This window comes from Sipha flava, unplaced genomic scaffold, assembly GCF_003268045.1.
Source record: "Sipha flava isolate LNK unplaced genomic scaffold, YSA_version1 103_pilon_pilon, whole genome shotgun sequence".
NCBI lineage: Eukaryota > Metazoa > Arthropoda > Insecta > Hemiptera > Aphididae > Sipha > Sipha flava.
The window spans coordinates 2,107,146-2,128,320 of record NW_020271717.1 but is presented as its reverse complement, the minus strand read 5'-3'; the positions used below and the strand labels follow the sequence as shown (position 1 = coordinate 2,128,320).

The 21,175-nt window shown below is 30.1% G+C and overlaps 2 protein-coding genes across 2 annotated transcripts; both read left to right on the top strand.

Annotated features, from left to right (window-relative positions):
* Positions 1–918: 918 nt before the first annotated feature.
* On the top strand, positions 919–6,589 carry LOC112682339 (trichohyalin-like). Its single transcript, XM_025552903.1, has 4 exons — positions 919–1,688; positions 3,824–5,443; positions 5,569–5,700; positions 5,865–6,589. Exons 1-4 carry the CDS (start codon positions 942–944, stop codon positions 6,093–6,095), a joined length of 2,730 nt encoding a protein of 909 aa, XP_025408688.1. The 5' UTR covers positions 919–941; the 3' UTR covers positions 6,096–6,589.
* Positions 6,590–13,078: 6,489 nt separating this feature from the next.
* Positions 13,079–21,023, top strand: LOC112681781. The gene is made up of 3 exons (XM_025552100.1): positions 13,079–14,464; positions 16,901–18,967; positions 20,781–21,023. The coding sequence occupies exons 1-3, from the start codon at positions 14,023–14,025 to the stop codon at positions 20,858–20,860; spliced, it is 2,589 nt and encodes an 862-aa protein (XP_025407885.1). The 5' UTR covers positions 13,079–14,022; the 3' UTR covers positions 20,861–21,023.
* Positions 21,024–21,175: the final 152 nt, after the last annotated feature.

Here is a 21,175-nt window from a genome sequence, read left to right as displayed (position 1 = left end):
TCGTACGCCCGCACGTACATCATGCACACAATAAAGGTTAATGTCGTTAACTCACACACGTAACGCGTAGGCGGGTGGAGCGGTGGTCCAGCGGGGGGTGCCGCTGTGGAATGCGGCGACGGACTCGTGGTGGAAGTAGTGAACCGTCCGAGCAGTCGGTGCGTACCGCGGTCGACGACAGTCCGCCACCATGATGTTCGCCGAGTCACTATCACTGACCACCGCTGTTATCAGCTCCCACCGACGCCGCTGCTATCAATGTTCGCTGCCGTCGTGACTATCTCCAGTCGGGTTGCCGATTACGACTTCAGCGCCGCTGCCGGCATCACCACCACTACCACCACCGCCACCACCACTACCGGCAGTGTCCACGTCACCATCGCGGCAGCTCATCGACGGTGACGACGGTTCAAAACCAGTGCCGTGTGTGTTGTATTTACCAGTAGCCGGCCACCACCACCGGTACGCGTACTAAGTTCGTATGCTCGCATTCGTTTCACGCACGCAGTACGTACACGTACCCGTTCGCCAGTCGAATTGCTGTCTCGTTACTGCCGCGCGGACTCGTATTCGTCCGGGCAAAGTCGGTCATCCCGTTGGCGAGCGATATCTTCAAACGCCGACCGAGGGTGCGATCGGACACCGGTTCGCAGCCTACGTCGGGTTCGTGTGACGACAGGTAACAGCCGTCGGTGCCGAACACCGTAGTCACTCTAGTCTCGACGCCGTCGACGACAACGACCATGAACGCGGCCACGACCGGCATTCCTACGGCGACCACTGTGCTTTTGGGACGTCGATAGCAACGGCGAAAACGATGACCAGCCACCACCGTCACTACTGACAGTAGTCGCAATAGCGTTGTATTGCTGTGGGAATAGAGTGTGTCGTGCGAGCACACCTTCGGAGTCGGATTTCCCGAACGGCCGACTGCGGTAGAGATGACGACTTCTGGCGAGACGACCGCGGCGGCGGCCACAGAAGCTGCAGGCGTGCGAGCCGTGGCCTTAGCGCTGCTCGTCACAGTGGCGTTCAGCTGTGCGTTTTTCTACATGATGCGTTGGGCAGCGTCCACGTCGTCTTACGAACGCCGACGCAGGTCATCGCGTCACCAGCGCGGGAATACGGGTGACGGTTACGTGGCGACGGCGAAGCACAAGAAATCCACGTCGGCCGTTCCCCAGCGAAAAAAGAACAGCAGCGGCAAACATGCAGTTACCAGGCCGACGGCATCTACCAACATCACCGGCACTGTGATCGGTAACAGTCCCGTGAACTCCGGCACTAGAAACGGTGACAAAAAGAAGAGGAGGGCAGCGGCGGATGACGGTGATTCGGTCGGTGCCGTGCGCAAAACGAACATCGCCGCCCCGGTCGCCGGAAGCGACACGGCGACTGACTCTTTTATCAGCAGCAGCGAACGGAACCGCCGGGCTCGCCGACAAAGGCAACAGGAACAGTCCCGCAGCGGTGGCGATAGTTCGACCAACAGCGGTGATTGTAACTCCGGAACAATAACGTCGACGACCACTACGGATAACGAAGGCCATCGTCGCCGCTCGTCGTCCTGGTCTTCGCACAGCCACGTTGAAGAGGATCACCTCGTAGCGGACGATCCGATTGCGGCGAACAACGACCTGTCGTTGTTCGCGGACGATGACCAAGACCAAGGCGAATGGATCACTATGGTAACGTATACGATAATCTTGTAATGCGCATAAGTTAATATTGTGTTTACTAATGTCCAATGTATTTAAATACAATACGTATTGTGTATTGTAGTACCATTAAACATTGTAAACATATGTGTTCGCATTAGCGGCGGCGATAAACTTCGGTAGTTGTGTCCACGCCCTACGGCGGTCACTGTTGTAAAACGTACCTATACAACGAACTGTATTGTGTCTTTCAAACAATAGTGTAATATATTAATGATTTTGCGCGATACAGCATTCGCTGTTGCCTCTTTTTTTCGTTTTCTCTGCCCCTTGTCCACTTCAAGTCTCATAATTGTTCAATACTATTTAATCGAGGAATGACAATCATTTCATTGGAAATTAATAAATAAATAAAAGCTTAGCCCGGAGTATTTATTAATTATACTTCTTGACGAGTATTAATCATTAAATAATTTTTATTTTATAATTTCATTGGAATGGCAACTTCTAAACAACGTGGGAATTGTAATTTTCTTAAACGACATTTAATATGGAACACACAAATGACCCATATTTTATTTTACTGATAAATGTTCATTCTTTTTTTCACGTGAATAATTGAATGTAATTAATTTATTTTATATTCTTTTAATGGTTTTGTCTCTACGGTTTCTAATTTAATATTACTTTAATATTAAATAAATCTACAAAGATAATATCTTTATAATTATTTCAGTCTAGAAATTATTTTGTTAAGAATCGTTCCGACATTGTGGGTACTAATAATTAAATATTTAAGGTCAGGGGCGTGCCTAAAAATTTTTTTCGGGGAAGGGGGATCAATAGTTTTACTATCACGTATTAAAAAAAATAATTTTCACAAGAAAATAATTAATTTAAAGTACTAAATAAATCGATAATGGATTATTAAAAAAAACCTGGCAAATTTTTAAAATATTAAACATAAATTATATTAAGCAGTACTTTTTTAGTAAATTCGTTAAAATTTCGGAGGGGGAGGGGATTGAACACCCAACCTTCCCTCTAGGCACACCCTTTATAAAGTTAATCAAATATTAAATGTATGATATAATTGTCTGCTAAACGTAGTTTACATTTAAAAATTATTTATCATTTTTAATACAGAAATCTATTATATGATTACTAAGTATATTTTTCTAAATACTTTATTCTACCATAATAATATTGTATACCTACATATTAGTCCTATTTGTAAAAAACATTCTTTTTCGTTGCTATTTTATTCGAGTCTTTATATTATCTTCTTTTTTTAAATAATCTTTATTTTATCTTTATATTTATATTAAAAATATTACTAATATTTAATGAAAAGTATTAGTTATTAATATTTTTTTGGTTTGTTAGAAGTTATTGGGTCTATTGAACTATTATAACTATATAACTAACTTGAATTTCGAGTTTAAATATTTCATGTTATTATTTTAAATTAAAATTCATAATTTTTAATACTAAAATTTCAAATTGAATTTAGTATAATGTATTTTAGTCTCTAACGAAACTTGAAAATATCTTATTTAAATTTTATAAAACTTTTCAAAAGTCACTGACAATTAAAGAGAGAAATTTATTCAATACATTATACTGTATTGTAACATTAAATAATTGATGTATGAATGTAAATATTAAATAAATTTAAAAATAATTTCTTCATTATCAATACAAGGCAACCATTTAAAATATTGTTAAAATGTTCGAACATATATAATAAATCACGTTGATAATATATTGTGAATTTGTGTTTTTTTTACGACAAATTTACTTCAATGTCAACAAGTTCTGAATTTTAAATATTTATTATAATATTCTTAAATCTAAATCTAACATGAGGTATTTAATAGATAATTACAAATTTTGAAATATTGAGTAGATATGTTATAAAAGTTCCATTTAAAAAACAATCATGGTATTAATTCATAAACGTTTTGGTAATATTTACTCTCAAGGACTTTTGTAATAAATTATTCATTATTTTTCCTTGCAAAAATATCTCGAGGATGGCAATATGAAATAAGAAATTAATATCTAACTTCTATGTTTTGTTTATTACTTAAATTTGACAAATATAGATTATACAAATCCTTAAAAATTATTTGTAATAATAACTTGTATTTTTTCACTCGCAGACTAATGGTGCACCTGTTACTACATCGGTGTTTGCTAATAGTGGTGTTGGTGAATCAAACAGACGAAAACAGTACCAACGGCGAGAGGAAAATATTTCAACAGCTAATCTATCTAAATTTGAACGTCGTCGGCCCCAGAGTGATAAAGAACAACAGCAATCGGAGAAACAACATCAACGACAACAAGAGAAGCAACGGCGTGACAAGCAACAACGACGACGTGATAATCCGTTACAACAGCAGCAACAAATAACCGAATCGGCTATCGTTACTACATCCGCGACACCAGCGACGTCAGCAAAAGTGGCCACTGATAAGCCACTCCAGCAGAATCGTCAAGATATCAAAAAGTCAATAGCTTGTGAGTCAAATTCTGCCGTTGTAATGACGGAAAAACGATTACGAAATGAATATGATATATCATTAAAAACATTACGAGCCGAGCACGATAAAGATTTAATGGCGTTGAAAGCTGAACACGAAACAATGGCTAAACGACTACGTACAGAAAACGAAGGCTTGCGGTCCAAACATAATGCAGTGGTAGAGCGTTTACGTGTAGCTGAACGCGAAGCTGCGACAACAAAACGATTACGGGCTGAGCATGAAATGGTAACGAAAGCCTTACACGAAGAAAAAGACGTGCAGCTGGCAGCATTGCAAACTAAACACAACACTGCGATAAATGCATTGCGTACGGAGATTGATCATCTGCGAAAAACCGTTGTTCAAGATACGTCGGTGCCCCAAAATACCGTAGATAAGGTGACGTGTGTGGAATATGAAACCATAATCCGTGGTTTGCGAGAAAAAAACGAAAATATGCAAACAGAGCATGATGTCACTATCCAAAAACTACGCACTGAACATGAAACGACAGTCCGAAACCTGCGTGAAGAAAATGAAAAGACGCGCTTGAATCATAAAAGCACGATAAAAGGACTTCGCGCTGAACACGAAACCGCTATGAAAGGACTTCGATCCGAGTACGAAACCGTTATAAAAAATCTTCAGGCTGAGCATGAAACTGCTATAAAAAAACTTCAGACCGAGCATGAGACCACAATGAGAAAATGCCAAGCTGATCAAGAGACGGCGATCAAAAAACTTCGGACTGAGCACGATAATGTGATCAAAGAAATTCAGGCTAAACATGAGACCGCGATAAAAAGTGTACGTGCTGAACTTGAAAATCTACAGCACACCGCTGTCCAAAGCCTGCAAGAAAATTACGAAGCTAGAATCGAGACTTTACTTGCTGAGCATAAGGTTTCAATCCAGAGAATGTGTGAAGAAAATCAGAATCTGAGTAAAAAATATGAAACCCAAATTACTAATATACGTGAAGAAAAGGCTAATCTACTTATGGAGAATGAAGCCACGATCAAAACGTTACGGACTCAGCACGAGGCCGCAATCAAGACTTTGCAGACTCAACACGAGGTCGCGATTAAGGCATTACAAGATGAATGCGAAACTGCAGTGGGAAAAGCACGTGATCTTAATGATAAAGAATCGGTCTTAATAAAACGTTTACAGGAGCAACACCAGACCGAGATCGAGCAACTTAAACAACAACTAGTCGAGCAACAGCAACAGTTTAGCACTAGCACAGTTTCGGTGAGTGTTACGTTTGTATTGATTTATAATACGGTTCGGTTTCAAAAGGACGCAAGAGAATATAATTTTTTTATAATTATTTAAAGACATGATAGATTATTTAATAATAATTTCTTCCCCTTTAGGAGAATCGGCAGACGGGGAAAAACGGTCACAAAGAAAATGAATCCGATGCCACCGAAAAGTTGCGTCTGGAAACGCAAATTCAAAGACTGCACCGAACCGTAGCACATTACAAGCAGATTATTAATGATACGGTATGTATTATTGTTCAACTTATTCCTGTTCATAATGTATTTCCAGGATTTTCTAAACATTGAATGTAACAAAAATAACGTCAATTAATTTTACATGTACATTATACATTATATAGTATATCAATAGTAGTTTTCTTTTTAATTGTATTTCATGGATTTTATAGGAACAAATGTTGAGTCGATTACATGGGCATGTAGAACGCGAAGAGTCACGATGGTCACAGCATGCGTCTGACTTACAGCGACAACTAGACGAGGCGCATCGTCAACTGAATGATCGAATAATCCGGCAAAGTAATCGTCGTAATAATAACAGGCAAAAGAATCACGATGACAGTGAAGATGAAGACTATAAGGAGGATAGTAAAGTTTTGACGGAGACAGTAGTGAAATGAAAATATTACACCAGCTGCCGTGTTGGTTAATTATTAAGATAATTTTCGCGAAATTCGTTCAAAATTTAAACCTCGGACAGGGAAGTTTATATGTTATAATGATAAAATAAAAAGACAATAAACCGCGCATGTGTGCGCATAATATCATATTTTTTTTTAAATATAAATTATGATAATAATAATATTATTTTTAATTTTATTTATTACTATACTATGCATAATATGTGCGTCGTGATAAACTATTATGGTGTATTGTACATAACTTTTTATTTTTTAAAATTATCAGTATTACCACCTCGCGTGTAACCATATAAATTGTATCATCATTGTTCATGGTGGCAGTCGTTATTGTCTGTATTTCGTGTATGTACTTGTTTTTTAAATTTTTTTTATAAATTTGTATCATTATATAATTTTAAGTTACATGAGCACAAGTATGTTTCATGTATTATGGTTTATGACCCACTTGCGTTTTGTTATAAAATCATATATTATATACTAATTTATTATTTTTATTGTTACATTAACTACTATTATTATTTAAATGTAATAATAAAAAAAATTGAATACAATTATTGTGTTGAATATACCTTGTGTAAATTATACACCAATTTTATATCCATATTATTGTCACTTATTTACTTAATTTATTTAATAATTTTTAGTATTATTTATTCTCTATTACAAAGTATTATCTCATTTACTTATTAGTTATTATTTAATTTTGTATTTATACTTTTACCATAGAATAACATTGTACAATAAAAATGATGATTATGTTTTTTTATATTTATTACTATCCTATTATAGTTCAATATATGTATAAATATATACTAATATTATGGAAAAAATTATTTTTATTTTTTCACGCATATTTCTCTATTAGTTTTAGTTTGCCTGTGTCATGAAATAATACCTAAATTTAATATGAATCAAATATATTACTATTATCTTTTTTTCATGTCCAAAATAATTTTATTTACTTAAATAAGAATGATTAACTCCCATCGATTTATTATTTATTAAAAAAATGTAATATAAATAAATTATACATGTCATTTCCACTAATAATGTGATTTAATATTAATTATTTATAAATAAATAGTTATAATATTTGAAAAATGACTACTATTTATAATTTTTATTACTAAATGTAAACATTCATTACTTTTTTTATTATTGAATACTCAAACAGCTGATTATTGTTTTGTTAAACATTCTAGAAACAGAAAAATGTTTGAAGTATTGAGTTTTAGAAAATGTATTATTGAGTGTTATAATATTTTCAAATGAGCTATAATTTATTTAAGACTTAAATGTTCATTTTTGAAACATAACTTTGTGTATTGTATCTATATTTAATAAAAATGAGAAATTAAGTATCAAGATAACACTGATTCAATTACATACAGTACATATAGTACTATTTGTAAGTATCTGTAACTATAATAAATATAAAATACAATATTACTTCATTATAATAAACAGGTACTCTGTGTATTATAATTAACTTATAAATAGTGTTTTTATCTATCAATATATATTATACAACTATCTACATATTATTTTTATATTATTATTGTCTATTATAATAACCTAAATTAACCCAACATAATGCATGTCCAACTTTGAAACCAACCATATAATTTATTTATATATAATAATTATAATTTAATATAATACGTAAATAGTATAGTATTTTCTAAATACCCTGTCTTTATACAAATTAAGCACAAACCAATACCAAATAGTGGCAGTTTCTACATATTCTAGAAACCAGAATATTTAATGCCTAGTGGTAATAATTGAAAAAAAAAATCATAAAATATGTTTGCTAAGAAAGTATATACGAGTATATTCAAAAATATGCAAAATAAAATTTTACCACAAATTACTTAATATTTTAAAGAAATATTTATAATTGTTTTATTTAGAAATCATAATCTAAATTACTATGTTAAATATCTCTATGGTTTTGGTAGTATTTAGAAATTTACTCACATATTGAAACGCTCAAGTTCAAAATCCGATGGTTTTGCTATTGTTTTACATGGTTTCCGGTTTTAAGTTTTTTAATAATGGGTTTTTTTTATTATTTGGTATATATCTATTTAATATCACTATTAATAATACAACATATTAAAAACTTAAATTATTTATTAATAACAATTTTTCAAAACACATAAATAGCAACAATATTATAAAATATTTATTAATAAGTAATACAATACGCACACCATGCATAAATAAAAAACATAATATAGATAAAACTATTCAAAAATATGCAAAAAAAAAAAATCCACCGTTGATCTTTGAGTAACAACACGTTGAGATTTTAATTAGAATCACTGTAATTACTTAAATAATATATTTAGAAACATGCACTTGCATAGAAATTCGGGCCTTGAAATAACTTATAATTATACTCGTATATAAATAAATAAACAAATTATTATTTGTTTCTATATTTATCTACGAACAATAACCATTTAATAATTTTTAATTTTAATTTTATTTTTAACTAATAATAGTTCAAAAATGATTTTCATATCATCATCACTGATATTACATGCACATTTGCTTTTTTGTCTCTGTATTTTCTGTAATACTCAGGACTGCCCTTGTACTTTGCGGGGTCTAGGGCAAAATTTTTTTGGGATCTTTTAAAAAATATTCTTTACTAAAAAAATATTACAATAAATATCATCAGTACTATATTGGAGAATTTGTTATAAAACTTCTAAAGGTTTAATACCCTTTGACAATAATTCTGATAAAATTATTTAATCATCCTATAGTTATTTTCCATTTATATCTTAAGTCCTACCATTTGTAATAATATCGTCTATAATAGAAGACCCACACAATTCTTTATAAAATCTTTTTTATTCGTTTCAGGAATACTAATATCAAATAAAAAACTAAAATAATCATCAAACTGTTTCAATTATTTAAATCTTCTATTTAAAGAGAAAATTCCATGGAAAAGGATTGAAACAAATACTTATTTTTAAAACTATCTTAGGTATAGTAACTAGGTAATAAAATTAAAATATGTATTAGAAGTTTCATAATTAATTATTTTTTCTTTTAACAGTTATTTTGTTCGTAAGAAATTTATTCTTTGAATATTATTTATGAAAACACGGAACCTGAGATGTAAGCCTCGCTCGCTGGCTTAGTAATTTACCCTGGTAACACATGTTACATTTCTGTAAATTGAGTAACATGTTCCTATAATAATTTTTTACTGAATGCTCTTAAATAAATAAAAAAAAATAAGCATGTTAAGTTTGCTAAGTATCTTAATATACTCACACTTCATGAATACGCATAATGCAATTGCATTAATAAAAAAACTTTTTTTCTTCGCCAAAAATATAAATACACGACCAGTATTTTTAATTTAATTTACTGCTGATTTATATGCTAGTAGAAAATCTAAACGATAGGATTTCTTTAAAAAAAATAAATGCAATGTAATTAAGATTTCAGGTAGGTATTACTAAATATCTCTGCTGGGTGACCTTGTATTGAAATTAGTATTTCAGAGGACTTAGGGGATACCACAATACACATTTTTTGACAATTTTTGAATATTTAATCCTTACACTATACACATGCCCAATACAACTTACTTTTTTCTAATGATAACCCTAAATTTTTTATAAATATTCGGATACACTTTTTTTCAAACAATTTTTGTAAAAAAGTTTTTTTCTATTTTCAAAATTGACCAAATGAAAATAATTCAAAATTTGAAGTTATGTATAAGTAATTGGTTATTTACAAAAGTTTTGCCTAAAGCTCTAACTTATTAAAAATAAAGTCAAATAATTGAACGTCATTTTTGGTGATATTTTTGTAATCAAAATAATAACAAACGAATAATAATAATAATTATAATAATAATTATAATAACAGTAGCAGTAATATTAGTAGTAATAGTTTATAATACAAAAACAATTTATTCGATAAATTTATCTAATGAATTGTTCAATGTTTTACACGTTATGTTCTAAACATGATTCAAGTTTTCTCAAAAATTCAATTGGCGTTGCCACTTTGATTTGGTCTTCTCTAAATACATTACATAATGCTTGTATTTTCTTTTTTAAGTCTTAGTGATTGACAGGTAGATCTTCGTAAACCACAGATTTTAAATGTATCCATAAAGAAAATTCTAATTATGTTAAATCTGAAAACCGCTTCAACTAAGGAATAATACTCCATAAGTACCAATCCAGCTTTTTTGAAACATTTTATTTAAATATTGTTTAACTACTATTCCATTATGAACTGGTCTGCTTTTTTGTTGTAAGAACATGTGTTGTCGACATGCTGTCGCGTATCTAATGGAATATCAACTAACAGTATTGTTGGTTTGTTGTTAGAAAATTTAAATATCGTCTATTATTATTATTATATCATTAATAGGGCGTCACACCCGCATGTATTGTCTTTTTCTGATATTTTAATTTTTAAGTGTGTTATGAGTATGTAAAATATAACAATTAAAAAAAACATCATAACTCGCAAAAAATTAAAATATCGGAAAAAACCGACCAACAAAACACAAATAATGTTCTTCCCTTAAAGTTTGATAATAGGTCAGTTTACTTTAATATTAAAGTTAACATCACTACATTTGAACAACTGAATGAAAACTTACTATGTTGTATGTATATCAGCACGGTTCTATAAGTTTGCTGCCGATTAGCCCATTCCATAAATTTATTCCTCAAACAATTTGAAAATTAGTTTCACGTGACTAGAATGGGTTAATTTCATTCTAGTATCGATAATTATGTTCATTAATTTTGTCATTATTTATAAATTTTTATTCGTCAGTTCAAAAAATGTAATTAATAATTAAAAGATCATATTGAATAAACTACGCTATAAATTCCAATATTTTTTAAAACCTTTTACACACAAATGTTGTACATAATCCGCTTAATATGGATGCATTTTATTTTTTTTTTTTACATTTTTTTTTTTTTTAACTGAACCATATGAAACCTCAAATTCATGAATAATATTCTTAGTTAATTTGTTTAATTTTTTTATACAATATTGTTTGAAAAAAATTAATCTATCCGAATATGTAAAAAAAGAATTGCCAATGCATACCCACCGTAAGGATTAAAAATTCGAAAATGGTTAAAAAATATTTATTTCAATAAGTACCCCTTAAACCCTCTGAAATATTTATTTCAATACAAGGTCATCTAACAGAGATATTTAGTAATACCTGAAATCGTGATCACACTGTACATCCAAAATAATTAATGTAATATGCTTCATTAAGTCATAAGTAGGGCCCGGATTTAAATGCACTAAAAACCCTACAAATATGCTCTAAAAAATAGCCAAAAATGTCCTTAAAAAATGCATTTTATCACAAAAATGATCTTAAAAATGAAAAAATAATTTTTTTATTTTGGGCATTATTTAACACACTATTTGATACATTAAAATTACAAACACATGTAATACGAGCAATATTTGCAAGGTAATACGAACTAGCTGATTATTTATTTGATCGAATATTGGTGACGTTCCATAGTCAATAATAAATTAAGATAAGATAAAAACTGAATCGAAAATTAAGTTGACAATTTATGAAATAATTGAAACAATTGACAATTGATGAAAGATTGACAATGTGTATGAAAAATCCAGATAAACCTACTTAAATATTAAGAAAATAATTTGTCTTTTGATTTTATTTTGAATAGGCTAAATTTGTTTAGTATATCGAACAAATATGAATTAAAAACTAACAAAATGACCAAATAATACTAAAAATGTTCTAAAAATGAAAAAAACGTCGAAATATGCAAAAAAAAATGCAAAATAAAATTTGTAGTTTTGAAGCCCTCGTTACATGAAACGAATTCTTAGAGAGCATTGTGTATGATAAACCAAAAAAATATGTACTTTGCATTGAAATTCGGACCATAGTCATAAATAAAAATGTTCTGGAATAATATTTGAAAGTTTGATTTATCATACCAGGTAACCACTTTGTAGGTGAATGACTTATGTATATAGCTTTCATATTTTGTTTGAAATATGCAATTATTATAAGAATATAATATAATATAATTATTGTATTATAAAATAACGTTTCTATTCAAAGTGCAAACTTGTATTTTAAATTTAATGAAAAATAACCAACATTGTACATGTGAAAATCGTGACTTGTGCGAATATTCTTGGATTCATTCAAAATGTAAATAAAATGTTATGTGGAAATATTACATAAAAATTATGTTATAAATCTAATAACCAATCAATTATTTTATTAATCAGTTATAAAAATCAATTTTTGTCAACTGATTTATGAATTATTAACGATAAACATGATTTTTTTTAATAAGCAAATTGTTTCTAATCAGGTAATTCGATTAATCATATAAAGATTATTTTGTTAAGTAAAAACTTTTACACGTCTGTCAGCCGAAAATTATCAAACCAAATAAAACTACCCAATAGAAATGGGTCGGTAGATATATCCAGTACCATAGTACCAAAAATATTGTGACCGAGGTGAAACTTCAAAATGTGCCCTTATGTGTATTTAATTTAAAAAAATTATAATTATTAGATATTATTTAAAAAAAATTGCTTTAATATAATATAAAGGACTTCGAAGTTTTTATAAATAAAATAGACAACATTGATAGTTGTAATAGGTATTTAAAATAAATCGTTTAACTATATCTATTAAAATGTTTTAACAGTGTTAGTAGAACTGGTCACATTTTCGCAGGTAGTAATTCGCGACGGCGGCGGCAACACCGCGACTGTTTTCCCGGCGTCGACAGCCGTGGCGGCAGCGGTCGACGCCCCAGCCCGGCAGTAACACGAACCGGGTGCTGGTCACTACGTCCGCCGTCGTCTTCCCAAACGTTCTACCTCCACCGGCCGTCGTCATCGTTCGGTTTCACTTTTTTGCGTCGCGCCGCCCGCAGGACCGTGTACAATTTGCACGGTTATTGGCGACGGCGTACGTGCGTGCTTTTCGCCTCCACCGGCGCCGTGTTTATCCCGAGTGCGCGCGTGCGCGTGCGCATTGCACACGTAACGTATCCGTCCACAGCGGGTACCTCCGCCGTTTTCGCGATTATTATTTACTTATCTAAATTATCTGCCAGTGCGTCCGGTCGTGGTGTGTGTGTTTTTTTTTCTCATATCTACTACTACTACTAATAATAATAATAATCCTATTGCTACTGCTGTTACTACTACCACTACTACCATTTACAATAGTCTAATAGAGATAAAATACAATTTCTACCCATCGTGCGCGCGTGTCGACCGACGAGCTACACCGAACGGGAGTAATAGTATTAATTAATTAACGATTCGATTTTCGTGCCGGCCATCGGATAATCGTCGCTTACTATAATTACGTATTATCAAAGTTGGTTTTTTTTTTTTTTTTTTTTTTTTCCATAGTCTCCCGAAACAATTATTTTGCCGATACGTAAACGTATTAAATTCATTCAGATAGTGCAGAGTTCTACGACGTATTTTTATTTCAAGTGTTGGCTACGAATACTATGCTAATTCACACTCCTGCAGAAATAACTGTTCGCGATAGTGGCCTTCTGTGTCTGAGGCAAGAACATGTATTTTTTGCGTTTTCGATTCTACTGATTGTCGAGTGAAATACTACGACATTTTACTGTTGTTTCATTCTTTTATTATTTTTATCTGCATCATCATCAACAGTAGTTTATCAAATGGTTTTTCGATATCATGGAACGCCGCCGTGGTGGTGCTGCCGCCGTAGTTTTCGAGTCAATTCTAAATCGCAAACTACCACTGTTACTTGCAACAGCAACGCCGTCGGCACCTCCGCTATTAACATTGACTCGGTGTCATCGCCATTACATTAGTCGTTGTGGCAGCAACAATGACACGAGATTCGGCGGCGGTCGCCGCTTTAGACGACCGCCGCCGCTGTCCCATATCAGCGGCAGACGATGTTTCATCATTGATGACAAATAGTATCGCTACAAGCTGTTCAAGTAGTAATGGTGATGTTGGCGGTGGTGACGAAGGCTGTAGTCCAAAGTCTTCATCTGCAGTATCAACAACAACTAGCTGTTGTGGAATGAGTAGCAGTAGCAGCAGGAGTTGTAGTGATGATGATGATTCTGCAGCTATTGCTGGGCTTTCTACTGCCATTGATAGTTGTTCTACAGCTATTAAAACTTCACCTCTGCCATTACTACATAAAGAAGTAGTAAGTGACAATAATGGTGATAAAGATTCTTCAAGAAGTAGTAATAACAATGATGTAACTACAACTACTACTTCAACTAGTATTGGAGGACGTCTCACTTTTTATAAAGGTAATTAAAACCTGCTTTAAAGCTCTCACATTTAAACTTATTTTTTTTTTTTTTTTTATTTAATTTTAACTAATAAAATTAATTCATCTTATTAAATAAATAATTAACCAAGCTTTATAATAATAATAAAAAAATTTAGAATATTTTAAGAAGCTTAGGACCTTCCTGTTATCTTATAAAAGGCAAATTATTGTTAAGCATTTCTCTATAATTTATTAATTTATTAATATACTTTGTTGAATCTCTTGATCAGTGAAAATTTGAGTTTCATTCACTATTTTATAAAAATTATTATAAATAATTTACTTATGTTTTAATATTTTAAAACATATTATTATTATTTGTATTTTTAAGTAAATTTATATATTTTGATATTAAATTTTACTGTATAGATTATTTAAATAAATTTAATACACTTAGTGAATAACGAGTATATATTTTGTTGTTCAATTCTGAAAAAAAGCTAATGGTATTTTTTGCTGTATAAAATATTTGTAAAATCATGATTATAATTTGGCCTAAATATTATACATAATTTGTTATTGTTTTTACAAAATAAAAAAAACTAAAGCTAAAATATTTTTATACTTAGCAATAAATTATACTTTTATGTTACTTTTGTATATTAGCCACCTAATAATTATAATTATCTTCTTAATTATCATTCTGGTTTTTATTTATATTTTAAGACTACAGAAGTTTCATTAATTAATTAATTAATACAAAAATTAATTTCCTCTTATATTTCAGAATAATAGTTATTATAGAGTAAATTAAAATTTTTATTATTTTATTTACCCAACTATTTAGTGAAAAATCATTTTTATTAATTATTATAAATAATGATATAATTTAGATGTCTTGTAGAAGTATGTAGAAATTATTTAATTTTTAAAACCTTTTTCGTGAACTACATATATTTTTGCAAATAATATAATTTTCATTCTAAACAAACCAGGTAATTTTCAATAATTTTTTTAATCTTTTCTGTTAACACATTTTAGTTGATGACAGTTTTATAATCTTCATATATTTCTTCTAAAAGTAAGTAAACTATAGTAAAAGCCATACATTTTTTTTAACTTTAATTCAAATTTTGAATATTTTTTAATTTTTAATAATTTTAAAATATATTAATTTAAACAAGTAGAATATTCTTATACTTACTTTTTTATAATTTTAAAAATGAATTATGAATCAATTGATCAACTACTTTTATTTTATTAATGTTTTATTGTAAAGTTAAAGTTTAAAGATTTTTTAAAAATATTTTAAAATTAATTTCTTTCCATGTAAATATATAGAAAATTAAAATAATATAACTTAAATTATTGATTTTTCTCTGCGTAAAATTTATACTTGTCTAATTTATTATTATTTATTATTTAATATTATTATATCATCTTGTTGTGCTGAACAGAGCAATAAAAACTAGTAATTAACATTAAAACTTAATAAAATCAAGAACTTTTGATTAATTAGTTTTAATTAAAAAATTTTCTGACCAAACTCATATACACATTATTGTTATTTGGTGAATAGATTATTTTATTTTTATTATGGGCTACTAATATATTGTATTTTATTGTGAATCAATTATTATTTCAAATTATAATGTTAGATTTAAAATGTGTATGTGTGCGTTACATCAAACAATTTGAGTGCGTGTCTTAGAAAAATTACTATTAGTAAAACTATGTTCTAGAAAACTATATAAAATATAATATTAGAATACATATTTAGTTTATAATATGATTATCGAAGTAAAAATTATTTTTATATGAAATTATTAATTCAATTTTTTAAATTTGTACACAAATAATTTTAACCCTAATTTATACCCATTTTATGTATAAAAGTATGTATGAAGTAAATAAGAAAATAAGATTTAAAAATTTTTGCATTATAAAACATTGATTTTATAAAACTTCGTATTGTATAACTTGGCCACGGTTATATTTAACATTCTAAAACATGACTTTCTAAAACCTGCTCCAGTACCACGTTAAACATGATTACATTTTTTTGTTTGTAATAGCTATACAATTTTTGATACATTTATGCTTTATTTATGCTAATATATAATTGACTTATTTTATATATATATTAAATAGTTTTACTTATTATTTTTAAGTAGATAAAAGAGTAAATAATATATTAAAAAAAAAATCTGTTCTCTTGCAGTTCAATAACTATTCTGTTTACGCTGTAAAATAACACTTAATACTTTAAAATTGTACACTTTAAGTGTAACTTGAATAAAATTGTTGTTAAATCTGTTAAACTGAATAAATATACATAAAAATTAATTTCATAAATATTTGAATATTTAAATGCTATAATACAATGTGCTACTTGGATATAAACTAAAAGTATAGGAAAATAACTGTTAATCAAAATATTTAATGATGTTTTCATAAACTAATTTTTTTGCAGATGGAAAGTTTATATTCCAATTAGCAGCTCATCATCAACAGCATCCATATAATAACCAAACTGTTTTAACATCCCCATGCCGTTGGATACCAGTGCCTACAGTAACACAACAGCATAAAAATAATGTTAAAAGTAAAAGTGAATGGTCACAACATCATAAAAATAAGACAATTTGGCCTTACTTGGTTACCAATCCCACTTCTGATAGTAAGTCACTCCAAGCAATACAGCAATTGCAGCTACCAATAGCAAAAATAGGTGAACGGATATCACAACAATATCAACCGAGGATAGAAACGCCGCCACTTAAATCGAATGATGGCGCTGTTAATATAGCTGCTCATACTAATGCAGTAGTAATGGCAACAACAACAAATATTGTCCGAAGACCTTCCCGAAAGTGTTCTTCAACTACTGCAGTTGATAATAGTATAGATAAACATCATAGGCAATTGCAGTCCCATTTACAACCATTAAAGCGATTACAGCAACATCAACATCAGTCATTTATGATGGTTGCTACTAAGACGATTAAAGCTCAAAGACGTTTATTATTGATACCAAGGATGAAGCGTCGTCAATATCGAAAAACAAAAATAGCCATGGATAAAGATTCTTTGTTGCAAGAACAAGAACAACAACCACTAATCAACTTGGAATGTGTTGTTCGAAATCTATGGTGTCGACGACATACTACGGAATTATTGCTACGTAGACAGCTATCTTTAAACAATAATATAGATCTTGTAGCTTCTACTGATATTTCTTCAGCTTCTCGTATTGTTGCAGTTACAACTGTAGAGTCTACATCATGTACTAATACGGGAAATAGCAAGCGACGATCTGTGTTTTCTCCATTGTCTACCATCACTACTCCTTCTACTACGTCAATGACTAATAGTATTATAAATATTGCTGGTAATAATAGTCCTCATAAAAAATATAAGCTAGGAGAGCAGCAAGTATTACAACAACAACGACGTGTAATTGATAAATGTGTTAAAAAAACTGTTTCAACATCACTGCCACAGCCGCAAATAATTTCCACCAATGATCACAGCATAACAGCAATATTGTCTGGTGGGCCGGTAGGAGCAAAACGCCCTAATGGTTGTGGTATTACTACAGCAGTTGATACAGAAATTAGTGTCATAAGTAGTTCTTCTAATGCTATTACACCACCTCAGAAAAGTCATCCTGCACCTATTTCTTTATTGCGTACTTTGTTAAAAAGTCCCAATAGTGAAAATAATACATTACCTGTTGTAGCTAGTACAACTAGTAGCAATTACAGACATAATACCAGTAGCAATAGAAAAAGATCAGCAATTGATTCTACAATACCAATTGTTACAACTCCTGTTGCCACTACAATTGAAACTGGTCCTAGGACAACCGCAATGATCATACCACCTGCTACTGGTCTAGTTAATGATGCTGCTCTACATCAAATACCCTCTCTTCACCACCCAACTGCTGTTGGTCAATTGGCTGCAGCTGGTTACTTTAATGTGTTATATCATCAAGCTGCAATGGCTGCTGCAATGGCATATCAAACCCATGCACAGCTGCCAAAATCACAATCATCTTTGTTGTCTTCACAATATCCACATACTGTTGATGCCAGTAATAGTTGGCAACGTCAATTTAATCAACAACCTCTTTTACCGCCCTTAAAAATAATTAGTGGAAATGGAATTGCCAGTGTCTCATCATCTGCATCAACAATCGTGGCACCTTATTCTTCACCTTTGGTAACTGCAGCTGTAAATGGTAGTGGTTTATTGGCACCTGCTACTCCTTCACCACCACCTTTATTACTACATCCTCATTCTGTCCACCATCATCAAATGCTGTTACATCACCAACAACAGCAGTATCAACAAATACCTACAGTGCAACAATCATCATATCATCAACATAAACAACGGCAACAGGGTAACAGTAGTAGTGGAATAAAAAAAAAAACAATGGTAACAATGGGTGCCATTAAAGATGATAGTAATAAAGGTGGAAATAATTTAGCTGATGTAGCTGCTATAGATGAAGAGTCATCTTCATCTGCTGGTAAGTGTACTTATTGATTTTTTTTATATCAATTTTTAAATTATTTAAAACTATTTAATATGTATTTTTTTTGCTTTATAATTTTTCACAACTTTGATTTCAATTCATTGTTGAGAGTTAAATAAATATTCAACAATATACTGAAATTACATTTTATAAGTCAGTCTTATAGGTTTACAGTACTGCACGCGACATTCATTGACTTACTTAAGGATACAATATAAATAAAATGTGGTCTCACAATTTGATTTTTATGTTGCTTAATTAATAATTGAAGATAATCTATTTAACTATTGTATTTATAACTAAATACTTGTTAAGCATGTTTAAAAATGATAAAATCAATTGCTATAGTAATTATGAATACTAGTATAGAAAAATACATCACAAGATACATTTAACTAACTAATCTAACTTTTTGAATTAGAAATTGTTTCACATAGTAATTTTAAGTTATTATTATTTTTTTTTTTTTATGGTTTTTCTATGAAAAAAAAAAATTCTACAATTTTGTTATTTAATAAGTTACCAAAAAATAATTAAGACATATTACACAACTCCTTGTTTATGTTGTAAATAAAAAATGTCTTTAAATATAAAGTAACTAGCTGACCCAACAAACGTTGTTTTGTCATTATTTTTTTTAATATTTTGTAAAAAATAACTAATTTAATAATAAATGGTAAGGATGTGGTATATAAGTAGAAGAGGTATGGAGTGCTGTGATGACGATTTATTAAACAATAGTACTTCCGAAATTTTTTTTTTCGTAAAAACTTCCTGGCAATTACGAACAATTAAAAAAAAATTGATCCAAATTGACTCAGTCGTTCTCAATTAATGAAATGTTATACATTTTTGGTTCCATTTTTATATATATAGATTTTTATGATATAGTGCGTTGTACGAAACTCAATTGTTATGTGACTAATGGCTGAAATTAAATTAGGTTTATTTTAATATGATATAGAAAATGCAAATAAATAAATAGAATACTCTGAAAATTGAATTGGAGTGTTGAAAATTTTCTGATTGAAATATACTGAAACAGAAATTTTTGTACATCAATTGCGTTATCATTGAGTCCCTAATTTCAATTTCATAAAACTCTTTATAATAATAATTACAATAAAAAAAAAAGATTTAATCATTTTTATAATACCTTAGGAATTTATGATATTTTTATCATATATTATTAATATTTATCTTAAAAGTATGAGTAAATATATATATGATCTCTATAATTTTAATAATTGTTGACTTAATAAATAATTCTATTAAATATAAACAGGTTTTTAGAATATAGCCTACCAAATAAGGTCAAGGTTATTCATTTCCAACATTAAAATATTGTGGTTTTAACATCAGAAAAATGCAATTGTATACTACTGTTAAACGCATTAAAACATTATTATCATAACTATAATTTGATGCACATAAAAAAATATTCTAATTATTAGGTAATACTGTAGATCAATGTGAATTTACTTAAATATAAGTTACCTTTAAAATAATTAAGTATAATAGTTTGCAATTGATTATTATTTAATGTTTGTATTTCAATACACCAAATTAATTTCACTTTTATGTGTATTAATAAATAAATATTATAAATTAATATTAATAAATTTAATATCCATAAATAAAGTATATGTTTTTATACATAAAAATATAACCTATTAGGAGCAAAGAATAAAAATAAATGATAAAGTCTCATGTTAAATTTAAAAAGATATTACATTTTTTTCTTCTATTAAAATAATTATGAATGTTTATGCATAGTTAAATTGATATCGTTTTGTTTTGTTTTAAGATTGTATGCCACTCAATTTATCCAAGGATTCTGTTGCTGAAAATGTTGGTGGTACTAGTTCTACTGCAACAGTCAGGTGACACTTGTGCGGAAATGACTTCTATAGACGAGCTATTAGCATTAGACTGTTTGGCCGTTTTGTAGCGGCTAGTTAAGTATACTATTTTATTGTCATGTCAAATACTATGTACTTGAATAATAGGCAAAAATGTTTGTATGAATAAAAAAACAACATTATTATTATGTTTTGTAAATAAATACATTCACATATATATATATATATATGAATATATATAAACGTATATAATCGTTTATTCAAATGTGACGTTTTGTTTTAATATTAATTTGTAAATAGACATTAAACGAAAAGTCGCGTGTGCGTGTTGTCATAAGAA

Excerpts from the sequence above, each read along its gene's own strand:
- LOC112681781 (XM_025552100.1), top strand. The coding sequence starts at position 14,023 with ATGACACGAGATTCGGCGGCGGTCGCCGCTTTAGACGACCGCCGCCGC. Across the intron at positions 14,465-16,900 it reads ACGTCTCACTTTTTATAAAG|ATGGAAAGTTTATATTCCAA; the intron begins GTAATTAAAACC and ends ATTTTTTTGCAG. Across the intron at positions 18,968-20,780 it reads AGAGTCATCTTCATCTGCTG|ATTGTATGCCACTCAATTTA; the intron begins GTAAGTGTACTT and ends TTTTGTTTTAAG.
- LOC112682339 (XM_025552903.1), top strand. The coding sequence starts at position 942 with ATGACGACTTCTGGCGAGACGACCGCGGCGGCGGCCACAGAAGCTGCA. Across the intron at positions 1,689-3,823 it reads AAGGCGAATGGATCACTATG|ACTAATGGTGCACCTGTTAC; the intron begins GTAACGTATACG and ends TTTCACTCGCAG. Across the intron at positions 5,701-5,864 it reads AGCAGATTATTAATGATACG|GAACAAATGTTGAGTCGATT; the intron begins GTATGTATTATT and ends TGGATTTTATAG.